The 20,634-nt window shown below is 44.0% G+C and overlaps 1 protein-coding gene across 10 annotated transcripts in view; it reads right to left on the reverse strand.

Moving 5' to 3' along the window:
* The window catches only part of wdpcp (WD repeat containing planar cell polarity effector), a 177,348-nt gene that overhangs the window by 22,974 nt on the left and 133,740 nt on the right, over window positions 1-20,634 (reverse strand). For all 10 annotated transcript variants that reach the window (XM_074647455.1, XM_074647447.1, XM_074647450.1 and 7 more), the window contains 4 exons: window positions 17,652-18,240; window positions 11,926-12,114; window positions 10,173-10,296; window positions 8,854-8,917 (listed from right to left, as the gene is read on the reverse strand). In XM_074647455.1, the coding sequence (XP_074503556.1) occupies window positions 8,854-8,917; window positions 10,173-10,296; window positions 11,926-12,114; window positions 17,652-18,240 (966 nt within the window). The remainder of the gene's footprint in view (window positions 1-8,853; window positions 8,918-10,172; window positions 10,297-11,925; window positions 12,115-17,651; window positions 18,241-20,634) is intronic.

Consider the following 20,634-nt stretch of genomic DNA (forward strand, 5'->3'; position numbering starts at 1 on the left):
GAGACGTTTTATAGAAACTTCTTATTATTGACCTTTATGTGCATGTGATGGAGGGAAAGCTGGCTCAATTTGAAATAAAAATCAGACTGTAATGTTTGCAGCACCCGAGGAGCTATATTGTGATTGTTATTTGGTGTATACATGTCATGGTTCACTGGTAAACTGCTTGTTGCATTTCATGTAGAGAGCTGGAGGTGCAGAGAGGAACAGGATGAGTGTTATGGCAGCAAAAGCAAAATATTCATAATAGTATATCTGAATTTCTTGCTTTAAAAAAATGACACATTGATTGATCCTGTATCTGAAATCATTCCCTATTTGCAACTTAATGCCCTATATTTACTGGATTCATATTTTAAAACTAGATTTATATTGATATTTTCAAGCAAAACAAGCCGGCTGACAAAATGTGTAAAGAAACAGGGTCTTTAAATGACATATTTAATAGCTCTGGAGAAACTGTGGTGAAGGTAACGCAAATCATTCACACACTTTCTACACATGCAGGGTTAGGGTTATTGTGCAGTCAACTTTGTTTTGGTTAGAAATATTTAAGTTTATAGAAGACATTTTCAAAAACCCTCTGTATTTAAAAGCAGAGCACATCGTACTCAGGAAACCTGCAACTGGTCTTAAAGGTTAAGATGAACGTTACTTATTTACTCAGAATCACGGCACTGAAGCAAATAACTAAACTAAACCCCCAGATTTTATAAAATGGAAAAGTTTAATTCAAGAAGTAAAAGTTATGGAAAAGGGAACTCACAGAATCAGGAATATGGAGGATGTTTTTGAGAAGAGATGGAGTCTAACAGAAGGAAACGCATGCACATATAGACATGCCTGAAGGTGACCTGACATGTGAAGGTGGACGCATGTGCGTGCCCATGTAAATCATATTGCTATATCTCGGCTGTATCTTTTTATTATTCTATTCTTTCTTTTTATTTCTTTTCTTAATTTTATTTCTATTTTGAATGCTGAAGTTGTTTTCTCTAGTGTACTTATTGTGTTTGTTTCTAAACTCAACTACTTAAAAAATTGGTTTATAACCTAATGTAATTACGAACTGTAAATTGCATTTATGACAAACAACCTCGAAAAAATAAAGTATGAAAAAAAGTAAATGACATATTTAATAGGTTACAGATTATATAGGCTCATATATTTACATGTATTTTGTACCGAAGTCTTAAATTAAAGGGAAGTATGTCTATAGATTATTTCATTGACATCTGCAGACCGATCGTCAACGTGACGGCTTTCAGCCAAAAAATCAGTTTAGGTGGAATTATCCTCAAATGTAATGTAATAAAAAGCCAATCAATTTCTATTATAGTACAAATGTTGTCATTATACAGTTTATCTCTTTAGCAATCATGTCAAACAAATAGTACAAATAGTAAACCAACACCACGGTACTTTTGGTTTAAATGCACCGTGTTACACCTGACCGTCCTAAAGCTGGATATGTCTGGAATATAATAATAATATAATGAGTGATTTTGGACACAGTCTGCATATTTCTCCCCGTGTGATTGTTAAATCTCGGCACCAAAAGGCAGCTCTATAGAGAGAAGATGTCGCTCTTCGATCCTGAGGGACGGACGTCACGTCCTGATGATTACTTTTAAAGTATTCAGGCTTCATTACAACATCTGGAAACATCAGATCAGATCCCCAGGAAGGAAAAACTGAGATACACCGACAACAATTACACCCAGAAACTCAAAGTAGACTGAAATGTTTTAGGGTTGAATTGCCAAAAACATGCAGTTAAATCAAATATTGGACATAAATCTACCTAGAAACAAGCATGCAAACACACACACACACACACACACACACACACACACACACACACACACACACACACGTTATCCAGGAGCCTTGTGTTTGACTAACACTTCCATCAGATAGGTGTTAAGGACTTAACGTTTTATTAACGCTAATTACTCATCTGAACGACAACAATGAGCTTATTGCCGAAGACTTGCAATACCTCCTCCTCCTCCTCCTCCTCCTCCTCCTCCTCTTCCTCATCCTCCTCCTCCTCCTCCTCCAGCGTCAGATAGAGGAGGAAGATAGGAGGTGAACCCGACAGCGTACCTTACTGCTGGCGTATCTAACAAGGAAACAGTACAAGCCCCCCCTCACTGGGGAACAAAAGAGCCGGCATCAGATTGGGGCTATCACACCGTTTGATTTAATTAACGAGCTACATCAAGAGCCAAAGAGCCCAGAAGAAGAAGAAGAAGAGGAGGAGAAAGGAGGAGGGAGGGAGGTGGAGAGAAGAAAAACAACTTGTCGTCAGCTTGAGTTGGCTGACGAATGACCTAATTGGTTACATTATCAACTCATTATCAAAGGCTAATTAGGGAGCGACAGAACAACTAATTATGAATAAAAAATGCAAACGACTCGGTAACCCCCTGCTACTACCTCTACATACATCCAACCTCCTCCTCCTCCTCCTCATTTAGCCCGACACTAAAGTGTTTCATTTGAACAAAAGGGCTCTTTTTGTATTGTTAGCTGTGAAACAATGGGAGGCCTGAAGGGGCGGGGGGTGCTGGGTGTTTCTAGAAGAGGTGACGGTGTGCTTGTTATCTACGAGTGTTTTATCCAGTCCATGGTGCGTTACTGAGTTCTGTGGGCGAGTTTGGAAGTTAGAAAGAGTTTGGTGAAGATGGGGGTTGCCCTCATTAACCCCCCCCCCCCAGGTTAAAGCAACAACTCAACCTCATTAGAGCGGAGGACAGAGTGAGGGGTGAAATGTCAACGTCCTCTTTCTCTCTCTTCAGAAGATGAGTTGATGCTCTCTCTCGGTCGCTGAGGCACAAAAACAAAGTGTTTGTTCTGAGTTAATTCACTTTGTTACAGATCTGAGATCAGAAGAATTTGTCATTATCCGTTGTGTTTGGTGAGATCTGGAGGTCATGATGGCCATGTATGTTCTCAGAGCTGGATACCGTCTACCATGGAGCACTGAGATTTATTACTAATGTTAAAGCCCTCATGGTACGTGTCCACAGGGGCGTTTTTTATCGCGAGGGGACGCGACGCTTCCCAGCATTGGACGCTTGGTGTGCTGTCTCTGGAAACAAGGCACTCGGTTCCTGATTGGACGAACGCTTTCCCGCCGTTGGCTGCTGCTCCCAGCTTTCAAACCAGAACCAGTCTGGAGGCTCGTCTGGAAACTTTCTTCTCTTATTTCACGTAAATAGTTCACTGAAATGTGTTTCTGAAAACATTTGAGGAGAGAAATAATCCATGCAGTTGATGAATCTGTCTTTATTTTGGATCAACAACGTTTATTTTAAAAGATCCTCGGGAGTTTGGACGCCCGTGATTTACATAAAGTAGATGAGCCCTCAACTTTATGCAAATGAGGAGCGGGTGTCGTGACGCCTAGTCTCTCGAATCGCGACGCAACGCTACCAGAATGCATTGCGCGGCTGCTTACACAGACAATGAATGGGGGGTGTGGAAAGCACGGAGGCTGTGGACACGTACCATCAGGCACCAGCGCTCTTTGTATGCTCGGTAGGATGGTCTGCCTCGTCCAGTCGTAGACTGAACCACCGGCGTGTTCTTATTTAGAAGGCTATTCTCGGTCTGCTTCCATCTTACTATACAAACCTACATCCTTCAAAACAGTACGGGAAATTACCGTCTTCGCTCACATCAGGACTTAATCCTACTAACCGTCCCCAAAGTCCGGACTGAACTGGGAAAAAGGGCGTTCCAGTCTGCTGCTCCTTCGTCTTGGAATCAGTTACAGAATGACCTGAAACCTGGAGAGCTAGTCTCGCTGAATGTCTTTAAAGCACATCTGGCTGCAGATGTTTTGAATGCTAATGAATGTTTTTTTGATACCTTCTGATTCTGTAATTTGCTCTTTGTCTTTGTTTGTTTTATGTCTGCAACTGTGTAACTGTGCTGCTGCCTTTCTCGGCCAGGACACTCTTGGAAAAGAGATTTTTAATCTCAATGAGTTTTTTTACTCCTGGTTAAATAAAGGTTAAATAAAGGTTAAATAAAGGTTAAATAAAGGTTAAATAAAGGTTAAATAAAGGATAAATAAAGGTTAAATAAAGGTTAAATAAAGGTTAAATAAAGGATAAATAAAGGTTAAATAAAGGTTAAATAAAGGTTAAATAAAGGTTAAATAAAGGTTAAATAAAGGTTAAATAAAGGTTAAATAAAGGATAAATAAAGGTTAAATAAAGGTTAAATAAAGGATAAATAAAGGTTAAATAAAGGTTAAATAAAGGATAAATAAAGGTTAAATAAAGGTTAAATAAAGGTTAAATAAAGGATAAATAAAAAAATAAAAAATAAAATAGGCTTGCAAATGCTTTTTAATTCTGTCTCTTCAATTTCTTTGTATAAAATTAGTGAAATAAGAAAAGAAGAGCTGGGAAAGATGTCACCTGTTCGGTATTAAAGGCCTTTAAGTCACGGTCACACGTGCACGATATTAACATTCGCCCCCCATTCACTTCTATTCTATACGAGCGGAAGGGCAAAAAAATATTCTGTTCTGGTGGCGAAGCAAATTCACATCTTTGCATTCGGAGAGAAGCTCAACTCTGGTGAACCTTTAGCCGAACATGGCCTCGGCAGCCGATGGTCACCCGCCTGCATTAACGCATGTGTAACCGTTCCGTTACACACCGTAGGCCTGACCAATAAACAAAACTCAAATCTGAAATACTCGCCTGCGACTATTACTAGAAAGGTAAGAACGTAAGGAGTGGATCAGGTCTGTGCTGCCTCTGTCAAGGTTGAATGGAGTGAAGCCACGGTCACACGATATCAACATTTAGCCTCCCGTTCACTTCCATTCGTGTCCAGTTGTGAAGCAAAGCTGGTGAACTTTCAGGTGGCTGTCAGCCTCGGCAGGCGATGGTCACTAACTGTACCTTAATACAATGTTGTTGTTTCATAAATAAAGACTCAACTGTGAGTTTTAGAACTGATTTGAAGATTGTACTGCTTGTTTTTAAAGCCTTGAATGGTCTGGCTCCGGCCTATATCGCTGATTTGCTGACTCCCTGTGAGCCTGATCGATGCTTCGGATCCTCTGGCAGGACTCTTACTAACGATCAACAAAGGTGACCAACCGGGCTTCTGCCGTCCGGACCCCTCAGCTGTGGATCTCAGTATCTTCCTTTAATCTCTTCTTAAGACTCACTTGTATATTCTGTCTTTCTCTTAACTGATGGTGAACTGTTGGAAATATTTATGAGATTTTGTTTTGTTTACATTTTAAGTTCTGGGTGTTCATTATGCTTTTATTGGAAAGCACTTTGTAACCTTGTTCTGAAAGGTTCTCTATAAATAAAGTTATTATTATTATTATTATTATTATACCCCTAATGTGAACAAACATTTCCTGTCTCTACTAAGTTAATTATTAACATAAAGACAAGGACTTTGACAAGCTAGAGTACATACAGTATAGATATGACACAATTATTACAGATATGATTCCACCTCCGTCTCATCTTCACTCGTCTCTCAACGCGTCCAAAGTGACGGAGAAACACCTCGTTTCTTTTCTCTCTCGCCATTTATTTTTTTGTCATATAGCTTTCAGTCCACACCACCAACCCCCCCCCGCCCTCCCTCTCCTCTCCTCTCCTCTCCTCTCTGCACCCCCCTCTCCTCTCTCCTTCCTTTGCGCTCTTTCAAGGTCCACAGGCTCGACTCCACCTTTTCAATTCGGCTTCCCAGCAGCACTACTTAGTGGGGAGGTAATTGGAACCAGTGCTATCAGTGTGATTGAGGGAGCAAGTGTGTGTGTGTGTGTGTGTGTGTGTGTGTGTGTGTGTGTATTAATGTGTAGGGTGTTGCTGAAGCATGGAGCAAAGGGGGCCCCATGAAAAAGGGGGTCAAATGCATAGAAGAGCATTTCAGCGTGGAGTGGAAGAAAGAGAGTTAGAGGAGAGGAAGAGGAGGAAGAGGCCGAGCCGAGGCACACACTGAGATCACACCTGCTCTCTGACACACACACACACACACACACACACACACACACACACACACACACACACACACACACACACTTGTATGGGTTACAAGTCAAATGAAAGTAATCAGAGTACATCAGAGTCACTGAACAGTTAGAATAGGTTGTACTCTGATTACAGAGGAGGAGGAGGAGTACACGGACATAAAGATGTACTTCCTGTTTGTATTTTTAGTCAATCTCACCAACGAAACCTCTTCAATAAAAGAAGACAGTTCTGGATGAAGCGTCGCCGGACTCCTCGCGGGTTCTGGTACTGAGGTGATGCTACATTTACAAGCATATTCCTCAAATGTAGTGAACAAATATTATATATCTTCAATAAAACATGCATGGATTAATGTGTGTCCCAGCCCATCAGAGGAGATTCCACCGTGTTGAAGATGTTTGTGATTCATTTGAGGGCTTCAGGTTAAATTTAAGAGTTTTTAAGACCTTTATAACGCCATGTATAATATGATTTAATACGTTTCACGATCATACCGACCAAAGTATGAAATGGAAAACCAGCAGAGATAATACAGCCAATAATCATGTATTATTATAACATATATTTTAGTACTTGCCAGCAGTATAACTCCTAATAAAATAATCAATTAAATTAATAAGTGGTGTAAAATGCTCATTATTAGAGCTGATTATCTATGATGCTCTCAAATGTAGAGATTTGGTGACTTTAAAACTGCACAATTAATGTATAAAGTAAAAAATAAGATGCTTCCTGTTTGCATCCAGAGAGAAACAATCAGAATGAACTAAGTTTACAAAAACAAAGATTAGAACAAATGTAAAACAAAGATGTATAACAGTCAAAAGGAGTTCATTTGTAGAATCGTTTTGAAAATTAGTATTAAAAATATATTTAAAAATAAGTTATTACTGGAAACTTGAATTTCCCTCGGGATCAATAAAGTTACCATCCATCCATCCATCCATCCATCCATCCATCCATCCATCCATCCATCCATCCATCATCCATCCATCCATCCATCCATCCATCCATCCATCCATCATCCATCCATCCATCCATCATCCATCCATCCATCCATCATCCATCATCCATCCATCCATCATCCATCCATCCATCCATCCATCCATCCATCCATCCATCCATCATCCATCCATCCATCCATCCATCCATCCATCCATCCATCCATCCATCATCCATCCATCCATCCATCATCCATCCATCCATCCATCATCCATCCATCCATCCATCCATCCATCATCCATCCATCCATCCATCCATCCATCCATCCATCCATCCATCCATCATCCATCCATCCATCCATCATCCATCCATCCATCCATCCATCATCCATCCATCCATCCATCCATCCATCCATCATCCATCCATCCATCCATCCATCCATCCATCCATCCATCATCCATCCATCCATCCATCCATCATCCATCCATCCATCCATCCATCATCCATCCATCCATCCATCCATCCATCCATCCATCCATCATCCATCCATCCATCCATCCATCCATCCATCCATCCATCCATCATCCATCCATCCATCCATCCATCATCCATCCATCCATCCATCATCCATCCATCCATCCATCATCCATCCATCCATCCATCCATCCATCCATCCATCCATCATCCATCCATCCATCCATCCATCCATCCATCATCCATCCATCCATCCATCATCCATCCATCCATCCATCCATCATCCATCCATCCATCCATCCATCCATCCATCATCCATCCATCCATCCATCATCCATCCATCCATCCATCCATCCATCCATCATCCATCATCCATCCATCCATCCATCCATCCATCCATCCATCCATCCATCCATCATCCATCCATCCATCCATCCATCATCCATCCATCCATCCATCCATCCATCCATCATCCATCCATCCATCCATCATCCATCCATCCATCCATCCATCCATCCATCCATCCATCCATCCATCATCCATCCATCCATCCATCCATCCATCCATCCATCTTAAATGTGAATCTGTTCTGGTTTCTTTCCTCCTCTGGGACAGTAAACTGAATATCTTTGAGACATTTGAGGACGTCATCTTGGACCTTTCTGACGTTTTATAGACCAAACAGTTAATCAATTAACCAAGAAAATAATCAACAGATTAATCAACAATGAAGATAATGGTTAGTTTCAGCTCTAGATAGATAATTGATTCGTCGTTCTAGTCCTTTTTCAAGCAAAAATGCCAGATATTGTTTATTTCAGCTTCTCAGATGTGAGGATTTGATGCTTTTCTTCATCATTAATGATCATAAACTGGATATTTGGGGGTTTTGGACTGATGGGTGGATAAAGATAAGGAACTTGAAGACACCATCTTGGGCTCTAACCAGTTATAATGTGAATTCTTCACAATTTTCTAAAATGTTTTAAACAAAATTAATCAATTAATTGATAAAATAATCAGCAGGATATAGTAGAGGATATGGTTTCTTTCCTCCTCTATGACAGTAAACTGAATATCTTTGAGTTGTGGACAAAACAAGACATCTGAGGACGTCATCTTGGACTTTAGGGAACACTGATGAACAAATTTTCACCATTTTCTGACATTTCATAGACAACTAATCAATTAATTGAGAAAATAATGGACAATGAAAATAATGGTTAATTGCAGCTGTAGTTTTTTGTGCCATGAGAGAGTGTCTCATTTTACATTCATTATATTTCACTGTTCATGCGTGTTCATAAGATTATAAACTCCTGGACGGACTGGGACTGACTGAAGTGGATTTCACTATAATGTCAGCAGTGTGTGTTGCACTGTTTCAAAGACAGATGTCCTTTCCACTCACCATGAATAAATCTCTGTCTTCTAGATCTACGGCGAGGAGGAAGGCCTTCTCCAGGCGCTGGTGTCTGCAGAGAAAGTGGAGACAGTTAAAGAGGAACAACCTCACCATCATCAATCTATACATACATGATGGATAGGTCAGTAGTACGTTTCCTCCTTCCTTCAGCCTGCACACACACACACACACACACACACACACACACACACACACACACACACCTCTGCATACAACACCGTCAATAAGTGAACTGAGAGCAGCGAGTCCTCGTCCTATTATCCAGAATTAAAGCTGGGAGAGAGAGAGCTGAATCTCTCTCGGTACAAAACACCTCAACTTTCCCCGTCTAGAGCCAACATGAAACAAACAAACACAAGCAGAGAGAGGAGGTGTGTGTGTGGGGGGGGCTTCCTTCATTTGATGTTGGTGGAGAGAGAAAGAATGCAGGTAGGTGATAAGAGAGGAGAAGAGGAGGGATGCCAAACAACGCTCCAGCTCCGCTACAGAGGAAGAAGAAAGAGCAGGGAGAGGGGGGGAGACGGGAGGTAATTGCAGGATGGAGAGCGGTGAGCGGCAGTGTGTGGGAACAACAGGGTCTATTTCAGTCAAACAGGCGTTTCAAAAGGCTCTCATGGCAGAAGGGAGAATGAAACAAACAGTCTAAACAGGTGCATGTGAGGTGCTTCGCCTCATGAATGACTCAAAGCTGCATCATTTATCCTTTATAGCATTTTTTTAAATAGCAACAGTGAGACGCAAATAAGCAGAATTAAACTGCATCCGCAGTAGATGTCACTTTCACAAAGACCTGCTTTTGGACGGCAGTTCTGATTCTGAACCCAATAACATGTTCCAGTAATGCCTTCAAAATAGTCTGTTTACTGCAGCTTTCACTCATTGATCAGATAATTACTGATCTGTTGCATAATATATATATATAAACCATAATTATGAACATCCCTAGTTTGTTCCGTTGCAACATCAGCACCCAGCAGCAGACCTACGCTTCCGCCATTTTGGACTGAAAGCGACTACCGGACACCAGTTAAACGTACCGAAATGGCCTGTGTTGAACAATAAAATATTATAAATTTAATAAGCGTTTTAAGCCCAAAATGGCAGCTGTTGTAAAAAAAAAAAAAAAAACACACGGGAGTTTCTTTGCTTCTATTCTCTTAGCTGTTTATGTAGATGCATTTACCTCCACTATAGAAGCCCTTGACCTTTTGACCCCTCCCCTCCTGAAGAGTTATGCAAAACAAACGTGTCCCTCAGAAGATGAGATCAGGACCACAGTAACGGCTCAGAGTCGTCGGCGTTACCTGAGGAGGTGGTGAAAGAAGCGGCGGGCACACTTGCTGATTGGCTCTCTGTACTCCAGTATGACGACGTCAGAGAGAGGAGCAGCTGGAGCATAAAACACACCCAGAGCTGCTTCTAGTTGGGCTGCAGACACAAACAAAACACACACTAAATGAATACATATATATAATTCATAGGGGTTTTAGTAGATAAAGTGAAAGACATTTTTTACATGTAGCTCAGTTAAATCTTTGGCTTCTCTGCATATTAAATAACTTATTGTTATATATTAAAGACACAACAAGGAGCTTTTAATGCCTCTATGTGACCTACATAAGTAAACAAGACCTATATAGTATCTATATAGTTATTCTTAATACTTGTCATCGGGTCCGATTCCACGCAAAATCAGACGAAATGATTTACAGGTTCACTAGAAACTCCTTCAGCTCAGACTCTAGCGGGGCCTCCGGCAGCGACCAGCCCACCGCGGACACACCCCGATCCAGCCCACCGCGGACACACCCCGATCCGGCTTCGCTGCCTTCGACCTGCAGGCGGAGCATCCGGCAGCAGCGGCTCCTCCTCCGGCCAGGAGCAGAGCTTTGCTCTCCTGCTGGAGGCTCAGGCCGTATGGCTGGGCTCGTTGGAGAGAAGGGAGGCACGGGAGAACCAGAACCAGGACTGTGCGGGGCAGCCTGTCAGACCCTGCTGCAGTAAAACGAGAGGTTTTCTAAAGGGACTCTGGTGCTCAGACACTGAAGCTATTGTCCACAGTAGGGGTCTCCAACCTTTCTCCCTCTGAGACCTAATTTGAAAAAGAGTCCGAGAGCGACTCACAGCACCAAGTTGGACATCTCCAATAGCAGACATAACTTCTGTCATACTTTTATGGTTCTTTAATAACGTTTCAGCGACCGCCGTCATCGTCTCTATTACAATCCTGCCATAGGTGAAGGGCTTTTTATGTTTCATTAGGATGTAGTAAACGCCACTAAACGAAGCCTCTGCTGCTGCATTGGCCTTCATCATCAGTTTGGTAAACAGAGACGGTTTATTGTCTTTAAGCGTTGTTTCCAGCTCCTTTAACTTCTCTATCAGTCGACTTCTACCAGCCGGAAAGTCCCATGAAAAGTTGCAGTGGACTTTGGTGAGGTGGAGACGCACACATCATTCACATTCATGAAAGAAAAGTTCTGTGACCCATTCCTCATGAAAATAGTATATTCTTTTGTCTTTTATTGGCCTGGCTATTTTCTGCAGTCATTGTTATATCTGGTGTGCGCTGGCTAGACTGCTAACATCGATATATAGGTTTACAAAGTGACTTTGTGTTATCAACTTTATGAACATATTCTCTCAGGAAGCTACGTGTTGGAGCTCCCTGGTCCACAGGGAAAATCAAAGTTCCTCGTAGTAGCTTTAGTCCCTCCAGAAATCAAAGTGCTAATTAACAGCAAACAAAACAATGAAGTGGAAGTGGAATAACTTTTACTTGAAACATAAGGTAACAGCTGAGTAGTTTACAAAACTACAAACCTTCAGGCTATACTGCTCAGCTCAACAACTTGTATCTTGTCTTAAAGTAGCAACTGTGATAAGCTTTAAAACATTAGCCTCCTGTTTGATCTGTCTGTTTCACAGGTTTTCAATCTGATGTTGAACAGCCAGAATAAATCTAAATAAACCTCCCGTTCTTTGGATCTGACTACTGAGGTTTGATTCTTTACAGAGATATCAGTAAAACTATCTAACGTTAAATGTTTGACCCACCCTCTCTCTCTGCGTTCAGCTCCAGCCTCAGCAGGTGGTCGGTGACTGAGCTCAGGCCTCGGTAGCACTCGTCTCCCGTGATGCTCCAGTCCATGGCCTCCAGGACGCCCAGCGCCTCTCGGACCTGTCCACAACGCAGCCGCTGCTGCAGCAGCTCCCCGGGACCCATCTGGCCTCCGGTCAGAGCTCCTGTCACATCCAGGCACAGTTTAGTTGATTTATTATCACAGTGCATGGAATAAAGAAACAGCAAAGAACACATTAAAAAAAGATTAAATGCACCGGATCTCATTCATCTCTGTGACCGTTAAAAAGTCTAGTTTGATGAAATAATATAACATTTATATATGAATGTCTGGTCCTGTCACCTGATGTTTGTCTCTACCAGTGCTCTAACCCATCCCAACCCCTTCTAACACTAAATGATTATCTGCCAATCAGTTGTCGATTCAACGAGTGACACGGCTTTCATGTTTCGTTACATCGTTGACACCGTAAAATTAGGCGCTTTTAGCAGACTTTTTTTTCAGGCTTTTTTTCAGACTTTTTTGTTTCGGACATTTTTCAGGCTTTTTTTTCAGACTTTTTTGTCCGACATTTTTTCAGATCTTTTTTTTCAGACTTTTTTGTCCGACATTTTTCAGACTTGAGAGCCCTGGTCTACATATAAATAAGTAAATAATAATACATACATCATTGTGCATTATTTAACAAAGCAAACATTCATTTTGACTTTTCCATTTTTTTTCTAGGCCAAAAACAAAACACAGCAGAACCAGAAGAACTTAGACATGTCTAATATCAGAGTTTTTCCTGCCGTCGTCGCCCAAATGCTCGCTCATCGGGGGAAATGTTAAATTAATGAGGCTCTATATGAAACGTGTCATGAGATAACTTCTGTTGTGATTTATGAAATTTATGATGTATAAAATTTACATTATTTGACTTGAAAGAAAGCGAGAAAAAGACCAGTAAACATCTTGCAATCATGAGATCAAAATGTACATCCAAATGAACAAATCTGGCAGAAAATCTTTTTTGTTAACATACATGTTAAAGTAAATCCCTGAGTTTTAAATGTGCAAAAATGCAGCTGCTGAAATAATGAATCTTAATCTTTCCCCTCATTTCTGTGCAGCTGATCTTCCATTATTACAGACGGGTATAACGGTCAGAACATGCAGAATATTCCTGAAGCACTAACTTAAGCTGAGTAAGTGTCCAGTGGATTGTTCTAAACTCTGAAGCAGCACAGATTACATTACATCCATACTGTACGTACGTGCATTAGGACACTGCTGAATAATGGAGGGACGAGGTTTTGTACCCTTCCCGGTAGTACGGGTGTCTCGTTCTAGACGTAAAAGGTCAAAGGTGTGTTTGTGGCTTTATAGAGCACACATACGGGAAGTGGAGGTGTTGAATGCCAGAGGTGATTGTTGTCCTTTGTGACTTGATCACGATGGTGCAGAGTGGAACTCAAAACATCTACAAACTCTCACACAACTCCAGCAGTTTAATCCAAGTCTCAGTTATCCAGTCGGAACTTCCCACACACATCCATCTGTTGTGATTCTCTGTTCACCGTGGAGGCGAGCAATTGAAAACAACGTTTTCAAGAATTCAAGGTAACACAGGGTGAGTAATTGATATACAAATTATCATTTTGTAAGTGAAATATTCCTTTAAGATTATATATATAAATATATATTCACCAAACAACATGTTAGCATAGCTGGTGTCATGTTCTGGACAGTGAAGGTGATCACTGACAGCGGTACCGTCAACAGGCCGGGCTGCAGGCGGCCAGAGTCACCACCGACTCGTCTAATTAACTGAAGAAGTTGTGTACGTGTGTGTGTGTGTGTGTGTGTGCGTGCGTGTGCGTGTGTGTGCGTGTGTGTGCTTGGTGGAGGGAGGGGAAGGGGGGGGTAGTGTTCGAGCAATTAAAATGACAAGCTGGCAATTAGCAAGCCCCCAAATCCCCTTAAGGGTTGGCTAATGTGGCTAATACATCAGCTGAGCGTGGTGCGGTCTGTGTGTCTACGTTTGTGTGTGTGTGTGTGTGTGCGTGTGTGTGTGTGTGTGTGTAGGGGTCTGCTCTAAGCAGAGACAATGGATCATTGTGTTGGTGGGGACAGGTCAGTTCCCTCCCACACCTGTCTACACTGACTTATATGACCAGCTCAGTTCAGTGTCAGACACACAACAACAACAACCACAACAACAACAACCACAACAACAACAACCACAACAACAACGACGACGACGACGACGACGACGACGACGACGACAACAACAACAACAACCACAACAACAACAACGACAACAACAACAACAACAACAACAACCACAACAACAACAACCACAACAACAACAACCACAACAACAACGACGACGACGACGACGACAACAACAACAACAACCACAACAACAACAACGACGACGACGACAACAACAACAACAACCACAACAACAACAACCACAACAACAACAACCACAACAACAACAACAACGACGACGACGACAACAACAACAACAACCACAACAACAACAACGACAACAACAACAACAACCACAACAACAACAACCACAACAACAACGACGACGACGACGACGACGACGACAACAACAACCACCACGATGACGACTGAGCTGAGTCTGAGTCTTCTTAAATAAGAGATAATTAGCCATTAAAGCTGTTATATTGTGTCAGACATTCAGTCAGTAAATCACCGTTTGGTTTCATTCTGTGCAATCAGTGTTCTTTTCAGAAATGAAAATATCTAAAAAAGGGTGAAAGGGTAAAGAAAGGTAGGTAAAAAACAAAAAAGGTAAAAAAATTAAATAAAATAATTATGGAGCCGCGGGAGGGAGGGGGGGGGGGGAATATTCAGAGAAAAAACTCTGTGATTAAAGTCATACATTTAAGAGAAAAACACTTAAAGTGGCAAATTTACAAGAAAAAAACAACAAATTTAATTAAAATGTATCTTTTAATAAAAAAGATAAGGATGAATGGAGAGTCCGCTACAGTATATAATGTATATATCAGAACATTAATAATATATTTTAGCTCACGTTACTGCCGTGTTTAACGGTGGCATACGTGTGATGAGGTTGATCCAACTTTGCAAAATGAAGCGATGTGGTTCCTAAACAAAAGAAAATCCCCACTAGTTTCATTACCACGGTTTTATACTCCACTATTTTATGATTTTAATCTCAGAGAATATCCAGGTGTTTAATCTCGTAAATTCAGAGTTTTTACTCGGAATATTCCCCCCCTCTTCTGGCTCCTTAATTTATTGATCTTTTTAACCTGCATTGGCCCTAATAGTCCGTCGTAGAGATGAGACTAGTCTAAAATATCATTATAATCTGCCAGACTAGTGGATTAAATGCTGGTTGGTTAGATAGACTTAATAAAAGTGCTTCACTGTTCTTATCAAATTAGCTCCAGCTTGTGCAGCGGAGGAGAGAACCCACATTTATGTTACCTTGAAGCCTGCCGAGCAGTTTTTCCTGCTTCAGTGTGAACCCATACTACATTTATTTTACCCTATCTGAATACCAGTTGTGTAATTCTTCATTAAAAATCAACAATATTTCACATCCCTACAAAAAAAAAGTCTATTTTCCCTGCCGTGTCGTGCAGCACGTTCCCTGGTCTGCCCTTCCACCGCCGGTACCGGTGCAGGCCCAGCCACGGCCAACGTGTGCCCAGATGAGATAACTGGGTGCAGGCAGGAGGGTGGGGGGGTAGGAGGTGTAGGGGGCGGGGGGGGGCACCAGGGAGGGCTGCCTCCTATGGAACAAAAAAAAAAAGAACCTGGAGCTCGGCCAAGTCTTTCTTCCTCGCCGTCTCCCGACTCACTCCTTCTGTCATGTAGCGGGCCTTATGAAACAAGTCAATACGGAGAAGACGGAGCGCACGCAAACAAACAACTGAGCTGGAGTGTGTGTGTGTGTGTGTGTGTGTGTGTGTGTGTGTGTGTGTGTGTGTGCATGGAAGCACAGAAATAGAAGAATACACACACGTGTGTGTGTGGGGGGAAGAATTATCATGGAGAAAAGACGTGCAGTGACTTTCTTCATCAAAACCTTGGCAGACGATCAGAGGAGGGGAAGCTATTGTTGGAAGACACCCTCCCCTTTCCCTGTGCACACAGTTGGATACACACACACACACACACACACACACACACACACACACACACACACACACACACATACACTCTTCTACCTTCCTCCATCCACCCCCTCACTCCTGCTTTCAAACTTCAGCAGAGAAGCTGCGTGCCGCTGTCGCATCTTCTTTCCAAAGTCACAATTAAAGACGCTGAATGTGTGCACGAGTGTGTTTGTGTATGCGCGTGTCAGAGGGAGAGGTGGTGGTGGCGGTGGTGGAGGTGGTGGAGGTGGCGGTGGTGGCAGCGGCAGCTTCGGAAAAAAAAAATTTTGATTGGCAAACTTTATCTGGGGGCCCCGAGGGACCGCGCAGCCACTGTAAACGATTTATCGGAAAAATGCATCCCAGAATGCACCTGGGGGGCGTTCTTGCCCCGGGGCGATTATTGAATGACCTCTGAGAGCATGACTCCTGCTAACCTTCACCACCCGTCAACAAATTAACTTCCCTCAGCAGTGGAGAGGTAAAGAGGACGACCCCGTTCAGCAGCCGTATTTACACGGCGGGGTTCAGGTACGGAGTCAGATCCAGAACAGAGGGAGGAGGGCGCCGTCATCACAGAGAGACGACTACGAGGGCGTGGAAGGGTTGAGCATTATTTACTATTTACAATCAGAGCATGTAAAGGAACATTTAAAGAAATGTAAAGTAGTTACTAGAAGTAGTGATGCACCGATACCACTTTATTCAGACCGAGTACAAGTACTTCCATCTGGGTACTCTCCGATACCGAGTACCGATACGAGTACTTCTCTGTGTCTAAAGAGCCTCGTTAACAGCCAGCTGGAGGGTGTGAGCGACACACGGCAGGCTGGGGAGTCCCGCATACGAGGCGGTGCGCCGCCACCGGCTCTAGGTCGGCTTGGAAAGGCTCGGGGTGAAGGTGCTTCCCGGGGCCGTGGACAAAGTGCCACCGGTGCGGACTGTCCTCAGTGCGCTCCAACCGCGTCGTCGTGCCCCCAGGGCGGGCCTCGGCCCACGTAAAAGGCGCCAGAGATCTGCAGCGTTGTCGGCAACCCACCCGACCCGTCTTGAAATACGGACCAAGGAGTCTAACGCACGCGCGAGTCAGAGGGTGCAAGCAAAACCCTGTTGCGCAATGAAAGTGAGGGCCGGCTGAGGTGGGATCCCGGCCCAGCGGGGTCGGGCGCACCACCGGCCCGTCTCGCCCGCACCGTCGGGGAGGTGGAGCGTGAGGACCCGAAAGATGGTGACAAGAGGTTAACGTCACGCTGCTGTAAAGTGGTATCGGTGCCGTTGTATCGGAGCCGTTTTGCGAGTACATGAGCACAGCATCAGACCCGATACCTGATACTGGTATCGGTATCAGTGCAACCCTAACTAGAAGTGTCACAATATACCGGTATAAAGTTATAAGACGAAAACACGGACAGCGGCATGACAGCGGCGTGACAGCGTGACAGACTAAAGAATGAATCAGTTAATGGAAGAGGAATCGATCTCTGTTGAGTTTTGGTTTCTTCTTGCTATTAGTCATTTAGTTTGGAAAGTGTTTGAATCGTATTTCACCTACCTAGTCTGAATCTCAGGGCTGCTAGTGGTCCTCCATGAAAGGTCAACATCAGCACATCTCCGTCCGGGCCTGCCGCCCACTGCAGTCCCTCCAGACCTCCAGAGCAGCGCAGGTGCTGATCTAGTCTCAGCGTGGCAGCTGGAGCGACCTCCTCTGCTACCAGCGCCATGTTAACGGGAGCCAAGCCCACATCGAAGCACATCAGCTCCCCCTGCTCCCCCCCTACGACCACCACGGCCCCAGCAGGGTGCCAGGCCAGGAGGGTGGGCGTCACGGGGCAGGAGGCCAGGAGAGAGACGCCCCGGCGCTGGTCGTACAGAACCACCGAGGAGTCGCCGAGGCCCAGGAGGAGCGTGGTCTCAGAGGGGTGACGCGAGCAGGAGACGGGGTGGGACGGCAGCGGGATGCGGGTGACGGACAGGCGGTGGAGGCGTCCTCGTGCACATTCGTACACGCAGGTGTCGGCCCAGGACCCCTCCCTGAGTCCGCGGGGTCCTGCGGGGAGCTCTACTGTTAGCAGCTGGTAGGGCTGGAGCACGCTGAAGCGGCAGTCCAGCGGGTTGGCTTCAGTCCGGAGAGAGCCGAGGACCTTAGAGAGGGAGAACAGAACCAGTTCAGAGAGTCTTCATCTGAACATCCTCCTTATGAATCTGATCTGATCCAACAATGAACAATAACATCCTGAACAGACTCTCTTCTCTGGGTAGGAGGACAACAACTGGAACATCTGTTATGACACATTCGCACAAATCTTGTTGACCGTGTCACTAAATGCAGGCTGAAGTTCAAACATAAGTGTGTGTTTATCAGTATACCTGCTTCACATCAGCATGTTAGCATGACCATTGGGAACATGTTTGCATGCTAACATTAGCATTTGGCTCAAAGCTTGATTTCTTGATTTGAGGGCTTCTTTCAGTATTTTGAGCCATTAGACAAACTGATGGGAAAATGTAAGTCAGAATATTTACGACCGGTGAGCATAACCAACGCGTCCTCATCCCAACTCGTCACATACTGACTCTTTGTCAGACCCTTTGGCGTCACTTTACGGTCGCAGTAAACACTTAACGTTGTGAATTCAAATAAAAACGTTTCCTTAGGTTCAGACAACAAAACCACTAAGTTAGGTTTAGGAAAAGGCTTAAAATGACGACGTTTGTACAGTGAAAATGTGACTTGATGTTGTGAACGCGGGATACGAACAGCGGCCTCTGGGATGAAAGCCTCGTGTTTGTTGGATCCAAACACCTCCCCTCCCTCGCGGTGTGTGTTTTACCGCCCTTTAAACTACGTCACCACACTCCCCGACCACTTCCTCTCATTTAACATTGACACGGACGCGTTTCCATTGTAGTTGCTTGAAAGCGCAGTGCGTCTCATACAGACGCCTTGTGCATCAACTTGTGCATGTAACGTGCATCACACGCCGACGGACGTGACAACGCGTCAGTATCTTCAGTATCAACCTGGGAATGAGAACGGGCCGGCAGAACATCGACCTATAGCAGAGTTCAATGATCCAGGAGTCTCCCACATGTCTGTGTTGAGGAACATTAAGCTTTCTGTAAACTTTAAACTGTGAATATTTCACTTCACTATGAGTCAACCAAGCTCAGATGAAGTCTGTGGACAGAATCAGATTCTTCTGTCTGTATCTGTCTCTGGTCCTGGAATTTCCCTCCGGATACGGGAGTGTTTAGAGGGAAGATTTAGCCAGTAGTTAAGTGTCACTGAACATCGTATGAAACTTGATCTCGTCATTCTGTTGTTGTTTTAACATGTTCTTCTATTTGGGAACTGGAAGGAGCTGACTTGTGCCAGTAGTTCTGTTGATGAACAAACCTGTTTTTGAATAAAAGAGGGATAAGGACGGAGAGAGAGAACGGAGTGAGAGACAGAGAAATGAGTCATACTGTACATGGCAGAAGCCCCAAACCCCCCCGGAGATGGAAGAAATGGAGCCTTCCACTTTGCTCATAAACACTCCGGCTGTCAATCAAGACAGCTAATGATAAGAGCTCCATTTTAACTCAAGGTCAACAACATCTCCTCCCTGAGCATGCCACGGCTTGGCACCCAGCAGCCGGCGATAAACAGACTCCTCTGTTTACCTGCGTGAGAAGCCAACGCCAGACATGACTGACAAGAAACAAGCAACATGAAGAGAGAGGACGATACATGAAGAAAGCTTGGAGTTATTAGACCGATGGTCAAATCCAGAATTCAGATTACTCGCTCTTAGACACACAAGCGGTTGGTGGGAGTGGGCACAATGGGCCCCGCTAAGCAAAGCGAGCGTTGACACTGATGGAGAAAGGCCGCGTCACGGGTGGCGCCGTCGATAAAACACCCACAGGGAGCCGGGGAACAGTAGGTGGATGACAGGAGACATCAGCCTGTGCTAAACAGCAGCCCAGCAGTTCCACAGCCACTAACAGAGCTTTAGAGGAGAGATTTCAGCTAACCAAAGCCTCTATCGGAGCCCTGCATTGACCGTGGCAGCTTTGGCTAAATGAGCCCATTTCTTTTCGCCGTGTAGACAGAAAGAAGGATCGGCTGCCTGCCTGCCTTCCTTTCCTTTCGTAAAGCTGCCCGGCCCAGTTTTTTGGCAGGCTTTGCCAAAAAGGGACTTAGAGGGAGGACAGGTTTTTTTTTTTTGCCTGCCCGTGGTCTCCAGCAGGAGAGAAGCAGATGACTGTCCTCCTGAAAGCTTTTTTTCCTCTCCATAATCCCCCAGAGCTAGCTCCTGCTGCTCCCCGGGGGGTGGGTGCTGTGTGTTTATTTGAGGGGCTCAGTTCATGTGAGGGGTGGGGTATCCTCGTATCCTCGTATCCTCGTATCCTCGGGAGGGTGCGTTTCTCTACGTGTCTGCAGGGACAAAGTGACACATGCATTAAACAAACACGGAGCAGGCGAGGGTCCGTGGAGTCCATCCCACAGAACGCTGTCACAGGAATCACAAGACCTACTTCCATTTCCA

The sequence above is a fragment of the Sebastes fasciatus genome, chromosome 9, assembly GCF_043250625.1.
Source record: "Sebastes fasciatus isolate fSebFas1 chromosome 9, fSebFas1.pri, whole genome shotgun sequence".
NCBI classification, from domain to species: Eukaryota; Metazoa; Chordata; class Actinopteri; order Perciformes; family Sebastidae; genus Sebastes; species Sebastes fasciatus.